The following is a 26,859-nucleotide window of genomic DNA, read 5'->3' as shown; positions in this document are numbered from 1 at the left end:
TGCTGCCAAGTCCGCAATAAAATCCACATGTGTTACAGAGTTATGGATTCGTCACAGATTTTTAATCAAATCCACAGCAGAGATTTTCTGCAACATGTAAACACAGCCCAATATGTCTGAAAACATGTATATGATACAATGAATAAAATATGAAATATATCTATAGTAAATATATCCAATTATTCTCCAATTATTGTACTGTAAATATATATATATATTTGCACAAAAGTATGAACATTGTATCATTAGTTAGACAATTGATTAACAAGCTGTACAGAATAATTTACTAAGTTCACTAAGCTAAAGATCAAGAAATTTGCATACAATATTGTATTAGTGAATAGAATGAAATTAATAAACGACAAACAGCAATCTGAAAATTATGATAAATTAATTTTTCTTGAGATTGAAGTTATGAACTAATATTTAATGGCATTCCCAGTTGTCCTTTTTTGGGCTACTTGAAATAGATCTAAAAGTGGGAGTCCTTGTACAATGTGTCTCAAAATGGGCACTTAGGTTATGCTCACACGTTGCATTTTTGCTGAATTTTTCTCTGCAGCCAAAACCTCATCTCTTGGCAGTAAAAAAGACTGCAGCCAAAACACAGGTTTTGCTGTGTTTTTTTGCTGTTTTTTTACTGTTTTTTTTGCTACATTTTTGCACTTAGGCTATGTTCCCACAATTTCTGCACCATTTCTGCACCCATTAGGTTAAATAGGTTACTTGCATTTCTTCCAAAATACGCAAAGCAAAAAAAATCATCAATAAGTCATGGTGGGAACATAGCCTTACACATTGCTTTCTATGGGTGAAAAACACAGCAAAAACGCTGAAAGAATTGACATGCTGCAGATTTTAAAAAAATGCAACAGTTTTCCAATTCAGTCAGGAAGAGAAAACATATGTGTGCATGAGATTTCTGAAATCTCATAGCTTTTGAAGGTGGTGTAAAAAGCAGCTTTTAATTTGCATAAAAAACACTTGCAAAAAATGCTGCAAAAATGCAACATGTGAACATAGTCCCTGAGCAGAGGAGTCTTTAAGCATTCCATTCTATAACCAATATATGCATTCCATCCCCTCACAACAATAACCTCACTCAAAACTTATTCACATCTCCAGCCAATTTCATTTGCTATTTATAAAATGGTTTTATTACTCAACAATGGAATTCTGGTCACATTTTCATTTAAAAAAAAAAAGAAGAAACCTTAGATTTGAGTAACCTCTAAAATGTTAGAAGTTTTTGCATGATTGCACGAGAATACAAATGTCTTTGACATGACTAGCTTATTTGATTTAAATGGCCTCGGTGACCCCTATGACTGCTGGAACTTAAAGTGACAAAGTGGAAAGCAGATACAAGCTACAACTACTTATAATACTCATACTACTCATATGCTACTCAGAATATTACTCTAAGGGCTCGCTTACACTTGCGAGAGAATGGGATGCTACATGCAAATGACCCTCGGTTCAAACTCTGCTGTGAGCGTGAGCCGGGTATCATTTTACTGTGATCCGATTCTCTGGCATGCGAGAATTGGATCATAGGTGCAGAGAAGATGGAGAACTTAATTTCTCCATCTTCTCTATTATGTGAGTCGGCATATATCGGACTGTATTTGGATAACATCTGAGTGCAGTCTGATGTTTTGCACAATGCACGATGTCTTCAACGCACCCATAGACTTGCTCCATAGCATAACATTGTAGCAAGTGCTATCTGATGAAACATCGGATAGCGTTCGTCCGAAATAGAGCGAGCCCTAACAGTTCTCATATTGTTAAAGCATCAGGATATTTAATTTGATATAGTTTCAATTCAAGGTCACGATTCTACACTAGGTGAACAATGCTTTCTGTTTTATTAAGTTTGCTGTAGACATCTCTATTATGTGTGCACAGGTCAAGTTATTGTATGAGTACTCTGGATATTAAACAAATATTTTTGAGATCCCACTGATACTTCATTTTTGAGATCCATCTTTGTCTGGGTGGCTGAAGAATAAAGCAGTTTTCATTATGTGGTTTTATTTAATGGCTCTGGAGTTACCAGTGGAGACAATGCTAAAGCTGATACAGCAAAGTGTTAATCCACTCATAGATGGGCTTAATACAGTACAAATAGAGTACTATTGTACAGCTAATGTAATACATGTAAAGAAAGCAGGATCTGTGCATACAAATCCATATTTCAATCTGTTCCAGCTAATCTACAGTACTTCATACACCTGAGGTTAATGTACAATATGGCACTTGTATTGAACCTTTATCAATGTGTCTGCCATTGTTTTTACTGGTGGGCAGAGTCTTATACTCTCTGTAATGTCAAACAAGGTTGCAGTAGACATGCCAGATATTATTCAATTCAGAGCAACTTCCCCCTGTTTGTTAGACATAAAACTCATCAGTGTGCTGTCCATGTGGTCAATAGATAGCATATTCAATCCCCAAAAATTGGCCATATGAATAAAAAAAGTAGCATGCTCTATGTTCTACTTTATGGATGCACGACTCTAGCACTTGTCAGCAAACTCCACTCTCTTCTATGCCTTTTGACCTCCAAATAATAAGATATGGTTTACGATCACTAGGGAAATCAAATGGCACTGAAACGCACACGCCCGGACTGACTGGCGTGTGCGTGTATATGTAGTGATTCCACTGGACCGTACCGGAGAGTGAATGCCTGGAGGGGCGTAACTAAGTATCCACCCGATCCGACCAAGGTCGCACGACGGCATACGACGCCAGTGCACCAAGGAGGAACCGAGCAGAGGGACCAGGTGCTACTCCAGGTCAGACCCCGGACACGGCTGTTGATCCACACCGGGGAATACAGGAACAGGCAGGTTAGGCTGGCACACAGACTGGTGGGTACAGGCAGACACGGCTGGTATGCAGACAGGTGGATGCTGGCAAGCACGACTGGTATGCAAACAGGGAGGTACTGGCAGGTACGGCCGGTATGCAGGCAGGTGGATGTTGGTAAGCACGACTGGTATGCAGGCAGGGAGGTACTGGCAGGTACGACAGGTTGGAGCACAGAGTGGATAGGTCCCAGTACAGACAGGGACTCAGGAACAGAACCGCAGATGCGGTGGACAAACACAGCAGAGTGAGGCCGCCCGGAGCGGCGAGCAAGAGCAGAGCGAGACGAGGCCGCCTGGAGAGGTGAGCGAGAGTAGAGCAGGACAAGACTGCCGGAGCAGCGAGCAAAGGGTCAGAGCAGAGTGAGACTACCGGAGCAGCGAGCAAAGGGTCAGAGCAGAGCGAGACTGCCGGAGCCACGAGCAAAGGGTCAGAGCAGAGCGAGACTGCCGGAGCAGCGAGCAAAGGGTCAGAGCAGAGCGAGACTGCCGGAGCAGCGAGCAAAGGGTCAGAGCAGAGCGAGACTTCTGGAGCAGCGAGCAAAGGGTCAGAGCTGAGCGAGACTGCCGGAGCAGCGAGCAAAGGGTCAGAGCAGAGGGAGACTGCCGGAGCAGCGAGCAAAGGGTCAGAGCAGAGCGAGACTGCCGGAGCAGCGAGCAAAGGGTCAGAGCAGAGCGAGACTGCCGGAGCAGCGAGCAAAGGGTCAGAGCAGAGCGAGACTGCCGGAGCAGCGAGCAAAGGGTCAGAGCAGAGCGAGACTGCCGGAGCTGCGAGCAAAGGGGCAGAGCAGAGCGAGACTGCCGGAGCTGCGAGCAAAGGGTCAGAGCAGAGCGAGACTGCCGAAGCAACGAGCAAAGGGTCAGAGCAGAGCGAGACCGCGTGGAGCGGTGAGCAAAGGGTCAGAGCAGAGCAAGACTGCCGGAGCAGCGAGCAAAGGGTCAGAGCAGAGCGAGACTGCCGAAGCAGCGAGCAAAGGGTCAGAGCAGAGCGAGAAAGCCTGGAGCGGTGAGCAAAGGAAGAGCAGGCAAGAACCGCCGGAGCGGTGAGCAAGGCAGAGCAGGCAAGAACCGCCGGAGCGGTGAGCAAGGCAGAGCAGGCAAGAACCGCTGGAGCGGTGAGCAAGGCTGAGCAGGTAGAAACCGCTGGAGCGGCGAGCAAGGCAGGTCAGAGGGGACATGGCTCTGTTCACACGGAACAGACAGGAAGGGAAAGGCAGAACCAGATACCCACAGGGTACTTGCAGTGAAGTAGCGAGTGGACCACAAACTCACAAACGGAAGTACAGAGACAACGAGCAGGAGTAGGTACGAGTTCAGACTCTGCAGAAAAAGGGGAGATATGGGCGTAGAGAGAAACGGGAAACAGGCTGGAAGATAGTTAGGGCAGGAACAGACACTGGGAAAAGACACAGACAACAGATCTAGGTATGCGGCCCCTAGAGGGCAGAAGGAATAGGCTAAGAGCGTGTTCACATGGGCCTGGAAATACAGCCTCCAGGAAAGGCAGCTGGCTAGAGTACAAAGACAGGACTCAGTTCAGACACGGGAACTGATACCGCAAGGCAGGAAACAGACAGGACCTGGCACATCAGTGACCGGAAGCCAACTGACAGAACAAGATGCTCAGGCAAGGATTCCAGGGAGGAGCTGGGTTAAATACCAGGTGACAGACAGCAATAGGCTGAGGAAGCATCAGGGGTGTGTCTGCAGCAGCTACAAGAAACAGGAAGTTCAGCGGGCGTTGCCCTAAGCAGACAGAGAAGAGCAAAGCAGACAATATGGAAAGAAGCCAAAGTGATAGTCTGGACTGGAAACTTCCCACTGACAGATGAAACCAATAGGAATTTTAAGGGCGTGAACAGAAATGTGAAGCCTATCTGCCCAGCAATGTTATTTGATCTACACGAAACCGGATTTATAAAGCAAGATGGATACCACAGACAGAAAATGGAATATATTCGCTCACACACCCATCCATTTTAGTGCAGTCGGATGAACCTGGACCAAAGGTGGTTATTCTATGAAGAGCTATTTCACCGCAGTGAATGGGCAATGATACTATTCTTGCATAAGGATTGTCTACATCTGTCTCTAACATATGCAATAAGTTGCATGCAATAATGTTACCTCTCATGCTAACTTTCTAACCAGACTTCTACTTAAAACAAACATTATTGAAATAGTGGCCATGCACCTTCAAAAGATGTCAGCTAACATCTTCTACTTTTGGCCTATTCATCTTCAAGGAAGCCTGGTTCACCATGCACATGTATGCCTCTGTCAGACATCTCCTATACCTAATCCTCTATTCCCATAAACTCTGCCCAACAAACATCTAATGCACAACTAATGTGTATTAGACAGCCAGTTACTCTCTCTGAAATTGGTGGGTTTGGCAAACATTGTTCAAATATGTATGGCTTCATATAAATTAGAATTTGTGTAACTTCATACATATAGTACATGTAACGCATAGCAGTGCTAGCAAGAGAGCTAGTACACTAGACACCAGAAAGAACACAGAGGATTTAAGTAGATGTGTCTGTGACGCCCTGCGGCTGCAGGCTGTCACAGAACTCCTGGGTGTTGCACAGATGGATTCTCCCCAGTGGCCTCAATACATGCAGACACCTCCACCCAAGTCCACTAGATGGAGCCCTGTCAGGTATATATATACTGGGGGGTGGAGTTCAGGAAGCCAGTCAGTGGGAAGCAGTGAGTGTGACACGATGCTGCAGCACCAGACAAGCTGAAGTCTGAGTAGCTGAAAGCCAGGCTAGGCCCAAGCTGCGGGCTAGTCTGGCTAGTGGAGAGCCTAGAGGGGACTAGAAGGCAAGGAGAAGAGAAGAGCCATGAGGGACAGAGGAACCACAGAGGGTTCGTCCCCTGATGCAAGCCGGGCACCGGGCCCGAGCCTATTGGTATCTCTATGCCCAGTAGGGAATCCAGCATACTGAGGACGATTTCATATCCCTCAGTCCACCCGTGAATACCGCACATTCAGAGGACTAGGTACCACGAAGGCCCCAGTGGGAAAGCCCTCGCCGCCAAGCAAGACGGGTGAGAGAAACATCAAGGGAGCTAGACCCTGTTCCAGGCAGGTCAGAAGCTCCAGGGAGAGAGACAGGAAGATACAGAAAGGAGGCCTTACACCCGCTCACTGGGGAGCAAGACCAGAAGTGCACACCGCCTACAAGTACCCCGGACCGTATTTGACTACCATCTGCAGTAAAGGTACTGAAACTAGCCCCGGTGTGTGTGTCTGTTCTTCCTCTGACCCGGCTGGGTCCCCTCTCTCCTGCATCCCTTCACACCATCCCTGCCCCGGGGGCCCGCTCCACCTGTGGGGAGCAGAAACACCTCAGCTGCCATCCCAACACCCCCGGAGGTCTGAAGCAGCGCTGGTAATCCTTACCAGGTACCACAGGTGGCGTCACGAACTATTTACTTTATTTTTATTTTCTATCCAAGTTCCAATCCCCTTTTTCAAGAGTGACCCCAGGGTACGGGCCCGGGAGCCGACCACCACGACATCCCCAAAACCAGGCAAAGGCCCGGGTACCGAGTCATCCCCATCCCCTGGGCACGTCATGTCTTCTTCCAGATGACAGTAGTATGGTGAGCAACATTCCCGGAACACTTGAAATTGCTCAAATATCATTGTGTGATCACAGAACCATCAAAGGTTTTGCTGCAAATAGTCAACAGGGTAGCAAAAAATGTGTTGATGATAAAGATGCACATTAACTACCAAATGTTTGAGAAGAATCAAACATGAAGCGACCAGGAAATCAATATTCTCCAGTCCAAGATATATAGGTTGAAACGCCAAGACTGGGCCAAAAAATATCTGAAGACAGATTTTTCAAGTGTTTCATGGACTGATGAAATGATACTGACTCTTGATGGACCAGATAGATGGGCCCATGGCTGGATCAGTAAGTGTCATAGACCTCAATTTCGACTCAGATGCCAAAAAGGTGCAGGTGGAGTACTGCTATGGGCTGGTATTAATAAAGATGAGCTAGTTGGACCTTTTCGAGTTGAAGATGGACTCAAAATCAACTCCCCAACCTACTGCCAGTTTTAATAAGACACTTTCTTCAAACTGTGGTACACAAAAAAGACTGCATTTTTCAAGAAAATTGATGATATTTATGAAGGACAATGCTCCATTGCATGCACTAAATTCTAGCCAGTAAAGGCCTTGAAGATTAAAGAATAATGGCATTGCCATCTGACCTAATCCCTATTGAGAACTTGAGGGCCCTTCTTAAACTGGAGAATAACAGCGAAGGAAATCAGTACACCTCTCTGAACAGTGTCTGGGAGGCTGTGGTTGGTGCTGCCCAAAAAGATGATCGTCAAGAGATTAAGAAACTGACAGACTCCATGAATGGAAGGTTTATGACTGTTATTGAAAAAAACGGTGGATATATTGGTCACTGGTATTTTTTTTGAAATGTTGGTTATTATTCTCACTTTAAGGAAGCCATCCCATGTATTTTTTTTATAAAATCTGTGTATATGTGCATGTAATATAGTGCTCTCTCTTGTGTTCAGTGCCGTTCTGCTCCTCTTCTCAGTGATATCTCCACTCTGCAGACTCTCCAGGTCATGCTGCGCTCTGTGTGACCAGGAACTGGCTTTACAATGTAAGTCTATAGAGCGTCAGAATGAAGTTCCATAGGCTTTCATTTTAAAAGAGACTTCCGGATCATGCATAAAGCATAGAGTGAGCCGGCCAGTCACAATTGCGGTGATGTCACTCAGGAGTCACTCCCTTCTTCACAGGGTTCTTCTCAGACGCTGCCAGACATTTTGGGGAAGCCTGTGTGCGCCTTTACTCTGGATTAACCTCATATGAGGAGGTACTAGTACCTTATGGTATGTTTGTTTAAACACTATTTATGGCGCTCACTGCTGCTTTCCCATGGTTACTGACAACTTATATCATTGATTAATGGCAGATTGTTCTGATTCCCCTGACACTGCTGGCACTCTGCACTTTGTTGTCTTTTGTATATTTTTATTTCTTATTTTGACACTATATGTCATGGGATATTGCTAATAAAATGTGATTTTTACGCCAGTTGACCTCTGTTTCTCTTGTTCTACATCATTGTATGAGTTGTCGTTTTCTACACAGCTTCCGACATTTCCCCTTTGGGGTCTGTGTTTCTCCTGTACGCTTTTGGCCTTCTTGATATTATGTTTTAACATTTATATTAAACACAGTTTATTACATAATAGATATTTAATATGACCTGACCACCTCTAAGATGTGAACTCACTTTGTCTCTTACTACTAGGAATGGGCAAACCCAAACTGTAAAGGTATCCATAGGTCACTTGCGGTCATGTCTCAAGGGCGATGGCATTATGGACGTCATTGCTCATGAGACATGACCGCGAGTAACCTATGAAGCAGGTTATCGTTCTCAGATTTTGCAGGAGAAAATCGCTGGACGTTGTAGGAACCGCAATGGATTACGTCGGAGCTGCCGAGATTATTTTTTTAATAATAAATGGGTAAGCCAGGGAATGTGAGGGGGAGTCTTTATTCAAATAAACTTTTTTTTTACTTTGTGTGTGTGTCTTTTTATTTTTAAATACGGGGTTAGTAATGGGGGTGTCTGATAGATGCCTCTCCATTACTAACTCCTGGGCTTGATGCCAGGTGACATTTCACAACTGACATCAACCTCAAAAACTATTACCCCGATTGCCACTGCACCAAGGCAATCAGGAAAAGCTGAGGATATGCACCAGAATGGATGCAAATGGATGTGCCATTTTTGGGGCGGCTGAGGGCTGGTCTTATTAGTCTGTGAAGAGGACAACATCCATGGACCATCCAAGGATATCAATATCAGCTCCCAACTGTCTGGTTTGCCTAAGCTAGTTATTAAAAACAGGTGGGGCCCCATGTCCCTTTTTTAAGGGTCCCCCCATTTTTAATAACCAGCAAAGGCAAAGCAGACAGCTGGGGGCTGATATTAATAGGCTGGGAAGGTCAATGGATATTGGCCCTTTCCCAGCATAATAAGACCAGCTTACAGCTGTCTGCTTTCCCTTGGCTGGTTATTAAAAATAGGGGGGACCCCACGTCGTTTTCTTCATTTATTTATTTATTAACAAATACAGTAAACTATATATGCAAGGCACTGCTCCACTCCTCCACTTGGACCTCGGCCTCCTGGTTCAAGATTATTTTTTTTTATATATTTTTTTATTCTATGATATTTTAAGTAATTTCCCTATCCACATTTGTTTGCAGGGCAATTGTCCTGCTCTTACCCCCATTTCCCCTCCTTTTGCAATCCCCTAGCCCTTATTACGACCATTTTGCAGCACCAAAGTTCGGATCCCCATTGGCTTCGATGGAGTTCGGGGTCAAGTTCGGATGAAGTTCTGGTACCCAAACCGAAGTTCGACTGAACCTGACAAACTCAAACTTCCACGGGTCTGTTCATCCCTACTTGCTACCATATAAACCTGTTATAAAGTGGCAATATTCGACCTCACCATTAGAACTAATTGTACCTATGATTAGGGAGCAGTACTGATTATGAGAAATATCAGGGTCATCCATACCTATGATTTTAAATTACACTATTAAATGCAGTCAGTATCAGTAATCTTGAGTGGATTGGGTTAATATTAATGAAGTTACCCAGATAGATTTAAAAGAGTAAAGAACACAATCGACCAACGTTCTCCGACATCTTCGTCTGAAATTAAGGATCCGACATGTCCAATTTCGGAGTGCCAATTGTTTTGTTTCCTTAGAGATGAGGCACCAGCTGGGAAGAGTCGGTGAGATGGCTGCAGGACAACCGATGGGCTGAATCATCATTTGGCAGTCATCTACCTAAAGTTATGGGGGCTTAAGATCACTAATATGTTAGATTTAGTGGTCTTCATAGCTCTTACCACTGACAGATCACAAAGTGAATAGGAGAAATATTCTCTTTTAGATCCCTATTTTTTCCCATATTTATTTAGTTGCTATAATGCCATGAGCCATGCAGTATTTGTGAATGTAAAAAAGAAGCAATTTCTTGCATGAATGTTCCTTCAAATCTAGTACTAATGGCTGATGGCTAATGCAATGTGTTCTGCCGCTCAGTAATAATGTGTATTCATCCTGACTGTCCAAGACTTGCACATCTCAATTGAGAAAGCAAAGTAAGAAGAATAAAGGCCCCGAAAGTAACCGTGGACACCGCACAAACAGTCATGTGACCGAGGAGATGAGATCTGCAGGAATGTCTGTGAAAGCACATAATGAGAGACTGGGCCGCCTGTAGTAAAAATGTCTCCATTCAATGTAATGGATGAGCCATGCGCTTGCTAATTTTCTCAGAACAAAGCTCTGCAATCCTCTGCATTTCAGCCTCTTAGGCCTGTGTCATAAGCATTTGGAAATGAGTCATGCTTGAGCTGAGAAGTATAAGCATTCTTTACACCAAGAGCATAAAACACTTAAGTTGCTTACGTCCGCAGTAAACTAAATCCCGTGAAATGTGTTTGTACAAGCAAATGCGCAAATTGTTCTATATCCTAGAGTGAAAGTGTAAGAAATCACTAAGAAAGCTCTGCCTGGGCTATTTCATTTCCCATGTAGAATATAATATGTATAGGCTGATTAATCATGTCAACGCTAAAAGGTTGGAAATGAGCGATCTGTAAAGAAAAACAAACTGTATACCAACGATAAAAAAAAATTGCAAACTGAAAGAGAAGAATACAAAATGTTGGGATTTTAAAAACTTACTTCTGATAATAGGAAGATAAGAAGAATATGAAGGAAATTCAACAGGACACTAGCAAAGTGCAGGTCTGCATCTCTGCTGTATGCTACATGCAAGTTGTCACATCTCCTCCAATGTCTGATTCTGTAATCGTGTGGAAAAAAAGAGAGAGAAAAGAGGCGCTCCAAGTGTGTTATCCCCAGCAATAGGCACAGAGAGCAAAGAAAAATTATTCGCTCACCTGCCTGGGCTGTGACTCCGTACAACACTGTACTCGTGAAAATAGAAAGGCTGATGCTCCGGCCACTGACCTATAGGTGGGAAGAGACGTACAAAGACGAAACAGGAAAAAGAGCGGTGGTTCCCAGGCACTGCCAAGAAGTACTGATAATGGATGTGGGTACCTTGGCTCTTTATTCATGCAACGCATTTCGAGGTCAACCCAACCTAGAAATGCGTTGTATTAATAAAGAGCCAAGGTAAGCACATGCATTGTCAGTACTTCTGGGTAGCTACCGGGAGTCACCACTCCTTTTCCTGTTTGGTCTATGTGTGATTCTGGTATCAGGCGCCACCACCATATTCATTCTGTGGGCGGCGCTGAAGGAAACATTGGGACCAGAATCTCTTGGCTCTATCCAGCCACTAAGACTTGGATGGTTGGGACCTGTTGCACAATCCAGATGGCAGTGTGGGTGTGTGTGCTATCCAGCTTGAGTAATCATATCCTTGCTTTGGCCAAATGGATAGCATTAAATCCTACTAATACTCCCAGCTTACTGCTGGGAGCTTACATCTTTTGTCCTGCTCATTTTGCCTGTGTTATTCTTGTTTTGATCTCGGCCCATTTCCTGACTATGAGTACTACGCATGCAAAAATTCCATTACACATTAAGACTCCATCTGAAGCGCCATAAAAAAAGTTTGCCATGTTAAATGTCTGGGAGCATTTCTGTACATAGAGAAAATTACTTGAAAAACCTACTGCTAATATTAATTGTGGTACTTCCTAAATAAACTGAAAATTTGTAAGTGAAAGAAGGTAGAAGAATAGATTTTTTTCTCTATTTATCACACAGTATTACATCATACAACCTCATACCAGTATATACAGTGACTGTGCTATATATGTGCCTGTACATGTGATGCATAGTTGTTCTAGCTGGCCACTTTCCAAGGTCATGTCACTTTACTGCAGGTCAAAGATAATATTTGTGTTAGGGAAATTGTCCCTTTGGGATTAAAATGTAAATTTGTAGAGGTCAGTAAAATATTAACTAACCTTTAAATTAGTAGAGGTAATTAATCCCCAGGTGGATAAATAATTCACTACACTATTACTGCACTTGATAAATAATTAAAAGTATGGTTAACATTTAAAGTTTAAGAGAAAAGCATGTTTGGCCTGTAAGTGAGGCATGAATTATTTATAAGCAGTAGAGCATTGGAATACATGCAACCTTTATGAAGACTGTCTAGGAGACAGTATCTGTTTAACATAGGACAACTGTTAGAAACCCTAAAAATGATAAGAAGAGATTGCACGCAAAGAAAGTGTAAGTTTACTTTTAAAGATAATTTTACAGTTTATAATTAAAGGGGGTCTTCAACAGATGAATATTTTATCCCCTTCCCCGAAATAGCCAATTTTCGCTTTTGCGTTTTCATTTTTCATCCCATTTTTCTAAAGGCCACAGCTTTTTTTTTTTAATTTTCCATGCACGTAGATGTATGAGGGTTTGCTTTTTTGTGGAACAAGTTGTACTTTTGAATAATCTCAGCCATGTTACTATATAACATGCACTGGAAAACAGGAGAAAACTCCAAGTTCCGTTAAATTGCAGGGGAAAAAAATGCAATTCTGACATTGTTTTTGGGAATTGTTTTTACGATGTACATTGTGAGGTAAAAATGACCTGGCATCATGATTTTACCTTGCCATTACAACAATGCCAAACTTGGTCAGATTTTTAATACTTTAAAGGGAATGAGTCTCCCCCCTGGGCGATATCAGACCTCTACTATGGGCCATACAGGTGATAGAAAAGTAAATCTATACTTACCTGTATGGCCCATAGCAGAGGTCTGATTGCAGAGAAATCTGGTTTTATAAAGTCTGTTTTCCAGAGGTTTGGCGTCCGGGGGACGCCAAGCAAACCCCTCCTATCTGCTTACTATTCCCCTAAATCGCCGCTTCTGTGCTAAATTACCATATCCCCCCCCTCCCCTGCACGTCACAGGGCCCTGTGACCGCCCTGCTCTGCCTCCCCTCCCTCGAATGCGCAGAGTGCCTCTCCCATGGAGCGCGCTTTGTTTTCCTCCGGCCCCGTTTGGCTGCGTACTGTGTCGCAGCCTTGTATTGTGCAAGCGACGGTGAGTCACTGAGACTTCCGCTCCGCTGGCAGTGCGCAGCCAAACGGGGCCGGAGGGAAACAAAGCGCGCTCCATGGGAGAGGCACTCTGCGCATTCGAGGGAGGGGAGGCAGAGCAGGGCGGTCACAGGGCCCTGTGACGTGCAGGGGAGGGGGGGGATATGGTAATTTAGCACAGAAGCGGCGATTTAGGGGAATAATAAGCAGATAGGAGGGGTTTGCTTGGCGTCCGGGTGACACCAAGCCTCTGGAAAACAGACTTTATAAAACCAGATTTCTCTGCAATCAGACCTCTGCTATGGGCCATGCAGGTAAGTATAGATTTACTTTTCTATCATCTGTATGCCCATAGTAGAGGTCTGATATCGCCCAGAGGGGTGACACATTCCCTTTAATGGTAAAATAAAATCGGAAATATATATATATTAAAAAAAAAATTATTGTGTCACCATTTTCCGAGATCCTTAACATTTTCAATTTCTAGTCGATGCAGATGTATGAGGGCTTATTTTTTTGGACGATAAGTCAACATTTTTATTTATACAAGTATGACATTTAAAATGTTTCTTACTGCATTATTTGGTAAAAAAAAAAATCTGCAATTTTGATATTTAGAATTTTTCTCTATTTTTGGTTTTAACAGCGGCATTTAAGTCTGTCTGCCCGCTCCATGTACAACAGATCTCGGGAAGGACTTAAAATGTGCTCAGACTGATATAAAAAAATGAATAAATATAACAAGTAATACCCTTAGTGTTTCCCTCTGCTCCGGTCCTGAGACTTACCCACTGGTCTCTACTTCTAGGTCCCATCTCAACTCACCAGAAATACCACTCTGCTGGTAACAGCAGTTATTTATTGTCACACTGCGTTTTGGCACCCTTTTGTTAGGGGCTTACATCCGAACCTCCCCACAAAACGGGATTCAGGCAAATGCGCCGATGTGGCCATAGACTAAAATGGTGCCGGCAGAGTAAACGTGTGCTCTGTTGTGCATCATTTTCAGGCTTGCATGCCTACTGGAGGCAGGCACTCAGATGTAGTGTCCGTCTCCAGTAGGTGTACAAGCCTGAAAATGTTGTATGATAGAGCAGGCGTTATTATAGTCATTGGCCATATCGGTTTGGCGGGGGTGCCGGGTGTTGCACCACCACTGATCAGATATTAATGACCTATCCTAAGGATAAGCCATCAATGTTAAAATGCCTGATAACCTCTTTAAAATGGGACTAGGAAGTAAAAACAATTGGCATTGGGTAAACCTTTAATCAAGAGCAACAATGAGGGTGAGTATTACATTTTTTATTTTTATATATCAGTCCTTTTAAAAATGTATTTTTACTTCAAAACTTTGTAATGCATAGCATTACATTGGTGTTAGCTTTAAGTAGAAACTGGAAACAAGCCTGTCAACCGATACATGCCTAGCAGTTTGGCTGTTACTGTAGATCAGATTGCTGAACAGCATCTGCTGTGAAATTTCTCCAGAAAGGAATGCTGGGATAATTCAGCTTTGCAGAATATTGAATTTATATGTAGGTTATAACCTTCTACAACTCAAAATGTATTTATGAAACTACTAAATTTCTCGTGAAGTTGACTTTCTATACATACACTTTTAGAAAGTGTTAGAAGATAGACAAAAGAATATGTATTAAAGGGAATCTGACAGTAGGATCAACCCACCTAAGCCGTCTATAAGGACATGTAGGTGATAGGAAGCTGAATAAAATTATACCTTGATATCTGCAATCTGATGTCTTTTTCCTGAGAAATTCACATTTTTGTTACAGTTGTGCTCAAAAGTTTACATACTCCAGCAGAATTTTTCCTTTCTTGGCCTTGTTTCAGAGAATATGAATGATAACAAAAAAACTTTTTCTCCACTCATGGTTATTGGTTGGGTGAAGCCATTTATTGTCATACGACTGTGTTTTCTCATTTTAAATCTTAATGACAACCAAAAACATCCAAATGACTCTGATCAAAAGTTCGCATACCCTGGTGATTTTGGCCTGATAACATGCACAAAATTTTACACAAATGGGTTTAAATGGCTACTAAAGATAATATCCTCACCTGTGACCTGTTTGCTTGTAATCAGTGTGTGTGCATAAAAGCTGAGAGAGTTTCTGGGATAAAGACAGACTCTTGCATCTTTCATCCAGCCACTGACGTGAGTCATGGGGAGAGAAAAAGAATTGTCAACGGATCTATGGGAAAAGGTAGTTGAACTGTATAATACAGGAAAGGGATACAAAAAAATATTCAAATACATGAGCTGAAATTCAGGACTCTCTGAAAACTAGCGGTGTGGCTGTTTCAAGATACACAATAAGGAGGCACTTGAAGAAAATTGGGCTGCATGGTCGAGTCGCCAGAAGAAAGCCATTACTGCGCAAATGTCACAAAGTATCTCACCTACAATATGCCAAACAGCACAGGGGCAAGCCTCAACACTTCTGGGACAAGGTAATTTGGAGTGATGAGACCAAAATTGAACTTTTTGGCCACAACCATAAATGTTACATTTGGAGAGAGGTCAACATGGCCTATGATGAAAGGAACACCATTCCTACAGTAAACCACGGAGGTGGATCACTGATAGTTTGGGGATGTGTGAGCTACAAATGCACAGGAAACTTGGTAAAAGTTGAAGTAAAGATGAATGCAGCACGTTATCAGCAAATACTGGAGGCAAATTTGCACTCATCAGCCCGGAAGCTGCGAATGGGACCTACTTGGACGTTCCAATAAGACAACAATCCAAAACACAAGGCCAAGTCGACTTGTCATTGGCTGCAGCAGAACAAAGTGAAGGTTCTGGAGTGGTCATCTCAGTCTCCTGACCTCAATATCATTGAGCCATTCTGGGATGATCTGAAGCGCGCAGTTCATGCTAGACAGCCCAGGAATTTACAGGAACTGGAGGCTTTTTGCCAAGAAAAGCCTCATCCACATCTACAACAAAAGACTTCACGCTGTCATTGATGTTAGAGGGGACAATACAAACATTAAAAACTGGGGTATGTGACCTTTTGATCAGGGTCATTTGGATGTTTTTGATTGTCATTAAGATTTAAAAAGAGAAAACACAGAAATTTGGCAATAAATGGCTTCACCCAACCAATAACCATGAGTCGAGAAAAAGTTTTTTTGTTATCATTCATACTCTCTGAAACAAGGCCAAGAAAGGAAAAATTCTGCCGGGGTATGTAAACTTTTAAGCACAACTGTATATACTTTTGTTATTTACGCTGTTAGGCTCTCATAAAGACAGAGACTCAAAAAATTCTCAGTGGATCGAAATATAAATTACCCAAGTCCATTGTCTGGCTGTATGGTACAATTAAAAAAGAAATGCAGGTTATAATAATAAATACTGATACTAAGGCCACGGCCCCACTATCAGTATTTGGTCAGTATTTTTTCTCAGGAGTGGGAGCCAAAACCAGGAGTGGGTGATAAATGCAGAATTGGTGACTTGTTTCTATTATACCTTTTCTCTGATTGTTCCACTCCTGGTTTTGGCTCCCACTCCTGAGAAAAAATACTGACCAAATTCTGCTAGTGGGGCTGTGGCCTATGATTAATTATGTTGCACAATAAAATGTGAATACAGTTTATCATCCTGCTGATTGTTAAACCTTATAATGCCTAGAAATAACCTAACATTAAATGAACCTATTTTTTAACTATTTGAATTTAATTTTCCTTCATTGCAGCTAAAGGATGTTACACTATACTGTGCCTCAGCTATGCGGAAGTCATTCAAAGGTGAATCATCAGCCTGTAATTATAGTAGATCAAAGCTCCTAGTAGATACTCAATAGCTACCGGTCTATAAAATGTCCATCAGGTATGTTCTGTCTTCACATATTTCAGCTGTTTCATAGCTTCACTCCAAAAACCCATTAGAATGTATTTCTGCTCCAACAACACATTGCTGATCCTGCTTACTGACTACAGTGCTCTTATCCCCTAATAGTCACAGACGTTCCTAGGTTTATTTACAAATGTACAACTGATAGATTAATAGGAAATGTTTGACAAATGATATTACCAGATTATTACAGCAAAACTAATAAACTGTCCATACTGAAAAGTTAATTAGAACATCACACATTGAAAATGAAATACAATCTGCAGGTATTACGTTATAGAGCAAGGGGAACTGAGCAGATGTATATACATGTATAGTTTTGTGGGAAAGGATTCGGAATAACTTGCATTTTATTTATTGATATGCCTACACATTTTCGCCTTAGACATCAAGAACAGTCCTAATCAGTGATTGACAGCTATCTCTATATGTGCACATACAAGGAAGGCTGTCAATCACACTCACTCTGCATAGCGGCCGGCTGTCAGTCAGTACCGGGGGCGCAGTTACAGCTGCCGCTCTGCATACTAAGAGCGGTGACTGAATCCGTGCCGGCACCGCCCCCTTAACTGAAATACGAACGCTGCTGGGGGAATAAAGCTAATTTTCTCCCTGCAGCATTTGGATGTGTGCAGGCGCCGGGCAGGTTAGTAACGCTATTAACCTGCAGATTAACCCCATATGTGCAGGTTAATAGCGTTTTTTTTGGTGACAGGTTCCCTTTAACATGCAGCCATCAGATTATACTGCATTTGATAAGGTTGATAAGAGTGGAAACAAACTAAAATGATGGCTCCTACTGGAATCATTGACTTTAGAATGCCAGTGAGAATGAATGTACTGTAATTTACTGTTTCCATTAATGGATATCTCGTAACTACGGTATATTCCAACTTCTTTTAAAAGTTAGTTGCCTGGACTGGAAAGTTGTTTCCCATTTTTCCATCCAATCCACCTAAAAAAATATATACATGTGATCTAACAAAGGTAGATGAATTCCCTGAAACCTGGCAAATGCCTCTAATTCTGGCAGGAAGCCATCCAGACTCCATACAAAGTTGTCCTAACCAGAGTATCTGAGGTCACTCAGCGCTTGCAATGCTTTTTCTTACAGTGATTTATTTAACAAAATCTTTTTTTTAAATCTCTTTTCAAGATGATCTCACTGTTAATATATCCATCCCATAAACTGCAGCCCTCTATCAACCTGCCATTTACTTGTATAATAATGACCTTTAGACAAATCACTGATTCCCACAGGATCAACATTTGTTTTAGTGCACATCATATTGGCTCATTAAAGAAGCACTCCCATCAAAGCTTTTATCCTCTTGATATATTGCAATACATAGTTACATAGGTTGAAAAAAGACCTAGGTCCATAAAGTTCAACCTTCCTCCCCCAATATTGTCACTAATTTAACTGTAACCCACAATGTTATTTGTACTGAGGAAATCATCCAGCCGTTTTTTGAAAGCTGTTATAGTGTCTGCCATTACTACCTCTTGTAGTCCGGCATTCCACAGTCCAACTGCTCTGACTGTAAAGAACCCTTTCCTATTTAGCTGCCGGTGTTTCGCCTTTCTTCCACCCGTAATGAGTGCCCACTGGTCTTTAGTACAGTCTTTGGAAGGAGTAGATCGTGTGCCAGTCCTTTGTATTGACCACACATATGTTTATACATATACTCACTGGCAGAGTGCTGGAGGGGAGATATGTTTCACTGAGGCTATTAGCTTCAGTGATGTGAAACCTGGAAGTCTTCTCCTGCATGTTATGTGCGGAGAGGGTTAATCAGCCATTTAATGGGCCAGTTTTTATGTGAACAGCTGTAGAGCGGGTAGGATGTTGTTCTCCATATCTCCAATCCGGGGTGTGGTCTAAGATATAAATACTCGGCCTTCTGAGATATTCAGCGTTCAGTAAATCTGGAGAGGCAATCTCCAGATATGTTTGTGTTGAGCTATCCTGAACCATGTGGAGTTGCTAAACTCTGAGCAGGCGGATCCCCGCTACCACAAGGACTGTGTTTTGCATGACCACTTTGTTTTGTTTGTTTTTCCTGTTTTGCCCAAAGGGCCGTGTTTACTTTAATGGGCTCTATGTTGGTTTATGCCGCATAATAATAAACCAACCAGGAATTTAAAGAAACATGGGGTCTACCTCCATGTACCGCTGAGTGAGCCGATCTACTACAACATTGAAATATTTCCTCTGAGATGTCTTTTTTTAAAACTAAACAAGCCCAACTTTTTCAACCCCTCATCATATGAGAGGTCTTGTATCCCTTGTAATAATCTAGTTGCCCGCCTTTGAACTGACTCTAACTTCTGAATATCCTTTTAAAATGTGAAGCCCAAAACTGGATCCCATATTCCAGATGTGGCCTCACAAGTGATTTATAAAGTGGTAACAATCAATATGTTGGGATCACAGGATTTTATTTCTCTTTTTATAGACCCTAAAATCTTGTTTGCTTCTGCGGCTGCTGCTTGACATTGAGTACTGCTGCTCAGCTTACTTGTAACCAGAATACCCAAGTCCTTCTCCTGTTCTGTAGTCCCAAGTATACTCCCATTTAACGTATATGCAGCAATAGGATTACTTCGTCCTAGGTGCAGTACTCTGCATTTATCTACATTAAATCTCATCTGCCAAGAGTTTGCCCATTCAGTCATCTTATCCAGATCATTCTGTAATATTGTAATGTCAAGATCAGATTATAATATCCTACATATTTTGGTGTCGTCAGCAAAGACTGACACTTTACTCTCAATCCCATTCTCTAGGTCCTTAATAAAGAGGTTAAAAAGAATTGGTCCTAGCACAGATCTCTGCGGTACCCCACTGCTGACTATATCCCCGTTCAGAGAATGTACCATTTATGACAACTCTTTGTTTCCTGTCTTTTAGCCAATTCCTTACCCATCTGCATATGGTTCCCCCAAGACCTTGCTTCTGTAGCTTCAGTATAAGGCTGTTATGTGGTATAGTATCAAATGCCTTTACAAAGTCCAGATAAATCACATCAGTCGCATTACCACCATCCAGATTTGCACTTACTTCCTCATAGACACCCAATATGTTAGATAGGATTTACTCTTCATGAGTAATTTATTATATTATTCTCTGCAATATATCTCTGCAGGTCATCTCTTATAATGCCCTCAAAACTTAGAAGGCATCATCATAATATTTAACACTGTGTACTTACAATGGGTAATTTTGTTTCTCTACCCAGTTAATTATTCTCTTTTCTCTGCTATATGTAGAAACATGAAATATCTTGTCCCTGATTTTTATCATTCTCCTCTTCAACTTCCCATTCAGCTGCTCCTTCTCCCCCTGCCAGGGACTTTTTTAGTGACCAATGATCAGGCTTGGAATGGCCCACATGAGAATATGAGAATCCTCCGGTGAGCCCCTGTGCTGGAGTGGGCCAGCACCCTCTTATATGAGCAGTACTTGGCAGTATATACTTGAATCACTATGTACAGACACGGCAGCATCTTATTCATGTAACAATCTACCCAGTTCATTGTTATATCAATTTGTGATTGAGGATAATGTCACATTTGCATGTAGCTGAAAAGTGGGGCCCTGTAGTTGGTTACTGGTGGACCCTTGGCATCCCAGTCCGACAGAAGGCAGTGACTCATGACTTTTGCAGAGAAAATTGACCACCTGTTTCTACATAGAGCTTAGAAGGATTCAGCTAGTCAATTTTTAATCACTTGATTTCATAAACCTAATGAAAAAGAGAAGAATTAGCTGGGTAGAAAGGCAAAATGAGCAATTGTAAGTACACAGTGCTATATAATATAATGACTGCATTATATTAAGAGGATAAAAATGTTGATGGGAGGAGTGCTTTTTTAATAGCCCCTACAAGTGACCACCATTGGGACTGTCTCATGATGGTAACACATATTTATAATGAATGAAGCCTGGGGATCAAATGATTATCTCAAATTTGGCTGTTAGAAACACCCTGTTATTCGCTACAGTATTATCACTGAAGAAGGATGCACTGAAAATGACCATTTGAAATGGGCCATTCAGAAGAATAGCTAGCTACATATTATCAGTTCTACTTCTTAAGAGCAGATATTCTCACTGGCATATGAAATGGGGTTGTCCATGTGAGAACCTTACAGAAACTCACCTGTCCTAGCAAGGAAGCGTTTCAGTAGCCAAAGATGTCTGTGTTACATCCATGCTACTAAAGGCCCTGGTTCACATTACATTGCAGGTTAGAGCCATGATCTTGGTTTTGTTTCAAAGCCAAAAATATTATCAACTAGCCTGACTTACAGCAGACTGAAGTTGGAGCTGCACATATCATTGTCTTGTGCTCCCCTTTTACATAAATTATAGTCTTTCATATAGCTTTTATATGAGCCCAATACCCAGGAAAGTAACAGAAGCCACAAATAATTGATATTATTACTTGTTTTAAATCCAATGTTATGGTGACCCAATGATATTCTCGCCCATTCTGAATACTGGGACTCTGCCACCAGTCATTTGTGCCATCAATTGCATTGGTAATTGGATGCCGTTCTGTAAAGAAAAATAGTCAAAGATAAATGTAATAAATAATAGGTACAAAAATTAACAAAATAGTAACATACTGATCATCAGCATACTTAAAGGGGTATTCCTATCTCCAAGATCCTACCTGAATATGTAGTAAGTGTAATAAAAATATTAGCAATACTTCCAATTAGAAATGTAGTATAGTTCTCCTGATAACCTATTTTGCTTACCCCATGTGCAGGGCATTGCAGTAGCTTAGGTATCCATAGTTATGACCACTCATATAGTAACAGTTAGTTAGTAGTGTTGCATGAGCGTGCTCGGTTAACTCTTTCACCAAGCATGCTTGGGTGCTGCCTGAGTATTTTCGGCGTGCTCGGCATCTATGCTGTGACACATGCAGGGATTGCTTGTTTGTTAGGCAATCCCTGGCATGTGTCACAGCTGTCTAACAGCACCCGATCGTGCTCGGTGAAACGGTTAACCGAGCATGCTCGAGCAACACTGCTAATTAGTTAATTGCTAGTGGTCATAAACATGGATACCTGAGCTACTGCAATGCCCTGCACATGGGGTAACCAACATAGGTTATCGGGAGAAGTATACTACATTTCTAATTGTATTGTCTAAAGGTATTTTCTAATATTATTATTATTACACCTACTGCATATTGGGATAGGATTTTGGAGATGGGAATACCCCTTAAAGTCCTCAAGTACCTATTTTGGGTTTAGCTTATATGAAAAAGGTGTCCTGTTCTCCAAATATCAGTGCCGATCCTGGGTCCCGGCAGCTCCACTTTTGGCTTGTGTTAAGCACAGAAGAGAGCTTACAATGTACAGTGTATGGAGGGGCTGGCTGCGTGGCTCATTTAAACAACTAAAACAGCCCTCCCCTATTTGTCATGGCCAATGTAGACAATGTACAGAGAGGGGAGCTGGTTTAGCCATTACCTTTAAGAGAGCCATAACTAATTTATTATTCTGCAGACATAGCTGTATTAGACCTTCATTTTTGCAGGCTTGCCTATATTTTTATTGGCACCATTAGAAGATACATATGACAATTTAATCACTTTTTATTTTACTTTTGGGAGGTTTAATCATCAAAAAACAGCAATTCTTTCATTGCTTTATAGATTTTTTTGCCATTTTTTGTGTGGTATAAGTAAATTTTTTTACGGAATGTGCTGTAATTTTTGTTGGGACCATTTTGATTGCTGTAGATTGTGTTGGTATTGGTTTTATTTTTTTCTTGTTCATGATGGCATAGGTACTGCATCCCAGTATGTGGAATGAGGAAAGATGAGTAATTTATTGGCTTAACAAAGAGCATGAGTGGGTAAAAGAATTGGTATACTACTATGTGATATAATTTGTTTAGTGCAATGCGTGTTAGTAGTGCATTACAGAATTCTTGGTGAAAATGACAAAGTCCTAATGAATGCACAAAATATTTTTCAATGAAGGTACCAGTAATAAATCCGATGTGAGGAAAAAATAAATATAAAAGTCTACATGCCCATTATAGTTGTCCATATCTGGCAATTTCAGAGAGCTCAGCTAAGCATCAAATGCATATAACACATAACATAGGGGAGCAGAGAATCTGGAAGTCTGAATCCATTTGTTCTACAGCTCGATTAGAAGCTGCTTACTGTGGCTTACTGTGCCCATAAAGAACATGAGAGAGTGATAGGATGTAATGAGTTAATGACGTAGACAACGCCTTCAGTCGTTTTTAAATCTATACAGACTTTCATGATCAGAGAACCTGAATAAAACAAATTCTGAGTAAAGAATTGAGGATCAATTTGTGGGACTCCTGTCCTGCATCCAGGTCAGTGGTGCCTGGTGGTGAGACAGGAGACCCTCATATCTCTTATTCCGACCTCTCTGGTCGCGATGAGCAAACTCGAACGGTAAAGTTCAGGGTTCATACAGGACACCTAGTGTCCGGCACCGAACCTCGAACATGGACTTCTAAACCGAAGTCCATGTTACTGTTTGGGTTTGGCACCCAAATAAATCTTGTTGAAAGGCTGCAGCACGGTATCACACATCAGCTCTGACCAGAGGTAACCTGACTGACATCACCGCCAGTCAGAGGCGCTGTGTGACAGCGTGAAAAACAGCGGTAACCTTTCTGCGGGTTCCCATGCTTTCACACAGAGGACAGCGTGGGAACTAGCGACTGTAGCCGGTGGTGACGTAAGTAAGGTTACTGCCGGTCAAAGCCACCGTTTCCCACGCTGTCACACAGCAGCTCTGACCGGCGATAACCTTACTGACGTCTCCGCTGGTCACAGACACTGCCGGATATAGAGGACCGCAGTGAGATCCGGCAATGTCTGCTGCAGTTAGTGCCTATGAAGCTCCATTCTCTGAACGGGGCTCCATACACTGGAATTTTGGAAGGGGCTTGTCGTGGGAGCTCAATGTGGACTACAGCAGACCGGCATGGGAGTTTTAATCTTTAATTGGTGAAAAAGGCTAATTGTTGGGGAGCGTTTTTAACAAATAAAAGACTTTTCTGTGTGAGTGTGTATGTGTGTTTTGATTTCTTTTTACTGCTGAGTTAGTAATGGGGGTGCCTGACTGACACCTCCCAATTACTAACCCCTGGGTTTGGTGTCAGCCAGCTGCTTACATCAACCCCCCAAAAATTACCCTGATTGCCACCGCACCAGGGCAATCAGGATGAGCTGTGGCTAAATGCCAGAATTGACGCATCAAACATGATGCACCACTTCTGGGACGGCTACAGGCTGATATTTGTAGGTTGTTAATTGTCCTATAACCCTTAGGCATTCCCAGCCTATTAAAATAAGCCCGCAGCTGTCTGCCTTCCCTTCGCTGGTTATTAAAAATAGAGGGGTACCCCACGCCTATTTTTTTATTCCTAATAAATAAATGAAAAATACTAAGAAATAAATAAATAAAAAAAGTGCCGGTCAGAGCCAATGCTTCCCACGCAGTCACACAGAGACCGCGTGGGAGCCGCCAGCTGTTCGAGACTGCATTGACTTGAATGCGGTTCGGTTTCAAGTTCGGATACCCTTCTGGCACCCGAACCAAACTTTTTTCTAGAGTTCGGCGGAACTCGACGAACCCGAATATCCATGGATCCGCTCATCCCTAGTCTCTGGCACAGAATTTGATTTCTCAGTGCTGGCACAATGTCATCTGTATGAATTGATTCACAGATGATGCCTCACCAGCCCTGGATAGTCAAAAGCTGACCTGAGGATGCCTGAAGGTAAGAGATTTAAGGGCCTCCAATCTACCGCCAAGTACCACTGACCTGGATGCGCAAATTGATCTATTCATCTCTAGTTATGAGTCTGAGATTTCCCTGAAAAGTTAAGTCTGTCTTAATTTTCATATTTCCTATTCTAATCCAAACAGTTCAGAATACTATATAATATCTCAATCTAGCCAAACCAATAATTCTAAATTTTAAAAGGATAGTGGTATAATTGTAAGCAAATTGGTAAAAAAAATAAATCAATGAGTATACCATTTAAATATAAAGTGAACCCAAAGTGATATCCAAAATTATAGGATATACAATAAAATAGGAAAAAGCACCTTTGGCATGAACACTGTTCTGGTCACATATACGACATTGTGGATTCCGCACTATCCTTCCTGGCACGTGCTCAACCAATTTGCAAAACATCTCAGGTCCGTTTTCACCACAGGTAGCATTGGTGTTGATGTCTGCATTACTAGCAAGGTTTAAGATAGCAGGGAATAAGCCTAAAATAAAGAAGAAGAAAACAGTATTGTGAAACAAAAGATTTTGCTAGTGATTCAGTATATTCTATATCCTTTAAGTTTCATAATGTGCACTGAAGTCAAAATAGATAAATTAATACAAAATAAATTGGTCCTCGGGAATTATATGTTAAGGTCATTGCACAAACTCAACAATGGATTTGTTTAGTATGAATACAAACCATAGAGATAAGTTATCAGGACAGAACAGACATTGCCCAGTAGACACAGCAGCTAAAATAATACAAGGAATTTGCAAGATTAGCAATTTCTGGCCTCTTGAAACATGAACACAGATAGAAGAATCCAAAAGCTTTTTTTGGCAATTGAACTGCATGATTGCCTCCTTACCTAGAGTACAGACCAGACAGGCGGGGGTCAGACAGTGTGAGCAAAATAAACAATGGAGTACACTGGTATATACATGGAAAGATGGAGATAAGAGATACACAGACAGATACACTGTACAGAGACATGACTGTAGTATAGATAAGAATAGCAAATTAGTGATTAGTCATCACTACTGCCATCATCAGCACTGGTTATAATAGAAAATAGAGGGAGAAAATTAAGTTGTATTCTCTCTGCAGCCGCTCAGTTCCAGTCATTGGGGTTTGTCAGGGAGCGGTTATAGTCACTGCTCACTACACAGTGAGTATGCTGTTATCACTTCCCATTAATTGACAGACTGCCCTGCAGCCTATGTATGCAGAGCTGGCTGTCAAAGTTCTCGGGAGTGATTACAGCGCGCTCAATATATAGTATAACAGCTCGCTACATCGCCCCAATGACCGGAAGCGAGCAGCTGCAGGGAGAATAAAACTTCATTTTCTCTCTTTCTCCAGTAAGCCGTTTAGATAGGAAATAAATCCTATTTACTGCAGATTACTCTTATATCTGCAGGTAAATAGCATTTCCAAACATGAGAAATTCCTTTGAATGTATTAACAAGAATAGAATATTTCTACAAAGAGTATTTCACCCATTGCTTATATATTACATTGATTTTAATGCTAACTGTGCAATTCTTTTTTTCTCATGTGCTGGCACTACATATACTTTTATAGAACTTTGTTTAGGATTTATTCCTCTGGCAAAAAAAAAAAATACAGTGTTGCATAAATATTCCCTGTGTGAACCTATTTTATGTATGTCTTTACCACTGCAAAGCAAAATACAAGTTTAGGACGTCTACAGTTAAAAGGGTTTTCCATTAGTCCATTAGTTAGATTTTGATACCCTCTACTTAGGATAGGTCATCAATATCAGATCAGTAGAGGTCTGGCACTTGGCAACCTTACCGATCGCCTGAGTGAACCTGGTTTTCACCACACCCAAGAGGAATACACGTTTAGTAAACCTAAGCCTAAGTGCCCAAGATGCAGAAATGCTCCAGATTTTTCCTGAGCGTTTCTGCATCTCCCTGGCAGAAAAAACGCATGCGGATTGTACATGCGTTTTTCCTGCCAGCGACAAGCGTAAGTGAAGCGTTTTGTTCATGCATTTCCGCATGCGGGTTGTCAAGCACTTTCCAAGTGATTTTAGCATCACTTGGAAAGTGCTTGACAACTTGGTCACACTATATAAATCCATGCAACTGGCATGGATTTATATAGTGTGACCAAGTTAATAGTTGAAAAAAAGATTAAAAA

General features: G+C 41.8%; 1 protein-coding gene across 1 annotated transcript in view; it reads right to left on the bottom strand.

The window, feature by feature from the left end:
• Positions 1–26,859, bottom strand: part of LAMA1 (laminin subunit alpha 1) — a 264,311-nt gene that overhangs the window by 174,273 nt on the left and 63,179 nt on the right. The window contains exons 2-3 of the mRNA XM_073679061.1: positions 25,019–25,189; positions 21,340–21,452 (exon numbers count right to left, since the gene is read on the bottom strand). Coding sequence (XP_073535162.1) covers positions 21,340–21,452; positions 25,019–25,189 — 284 coding nt within the window. The remainder of the gene's footprint in view (positions 1–21,339; positions 21,453–25,018; positions 25,190–26,859) is intronic.

This window comes from Phyllobates terribilis, unplaced genomic scaffold, assembly GCF_046119375.1.
Source record: "Phyllobates terribilis strain yellow unplaced genomic scaffold, ASM4611937v1 Scaffold_4__5_contigs__length_816908805, whole genome shotgun sequence".
Taxonomy (NCBI): Eukaryota; Metazoa; Chordata; class Amphibia; order Anura; family Dendrobatidae; genus Phyllobates; species Phyllobates terribilis.
This window is presented reverse-complemented; position numbering and strand designations above follow the sequence as displayed.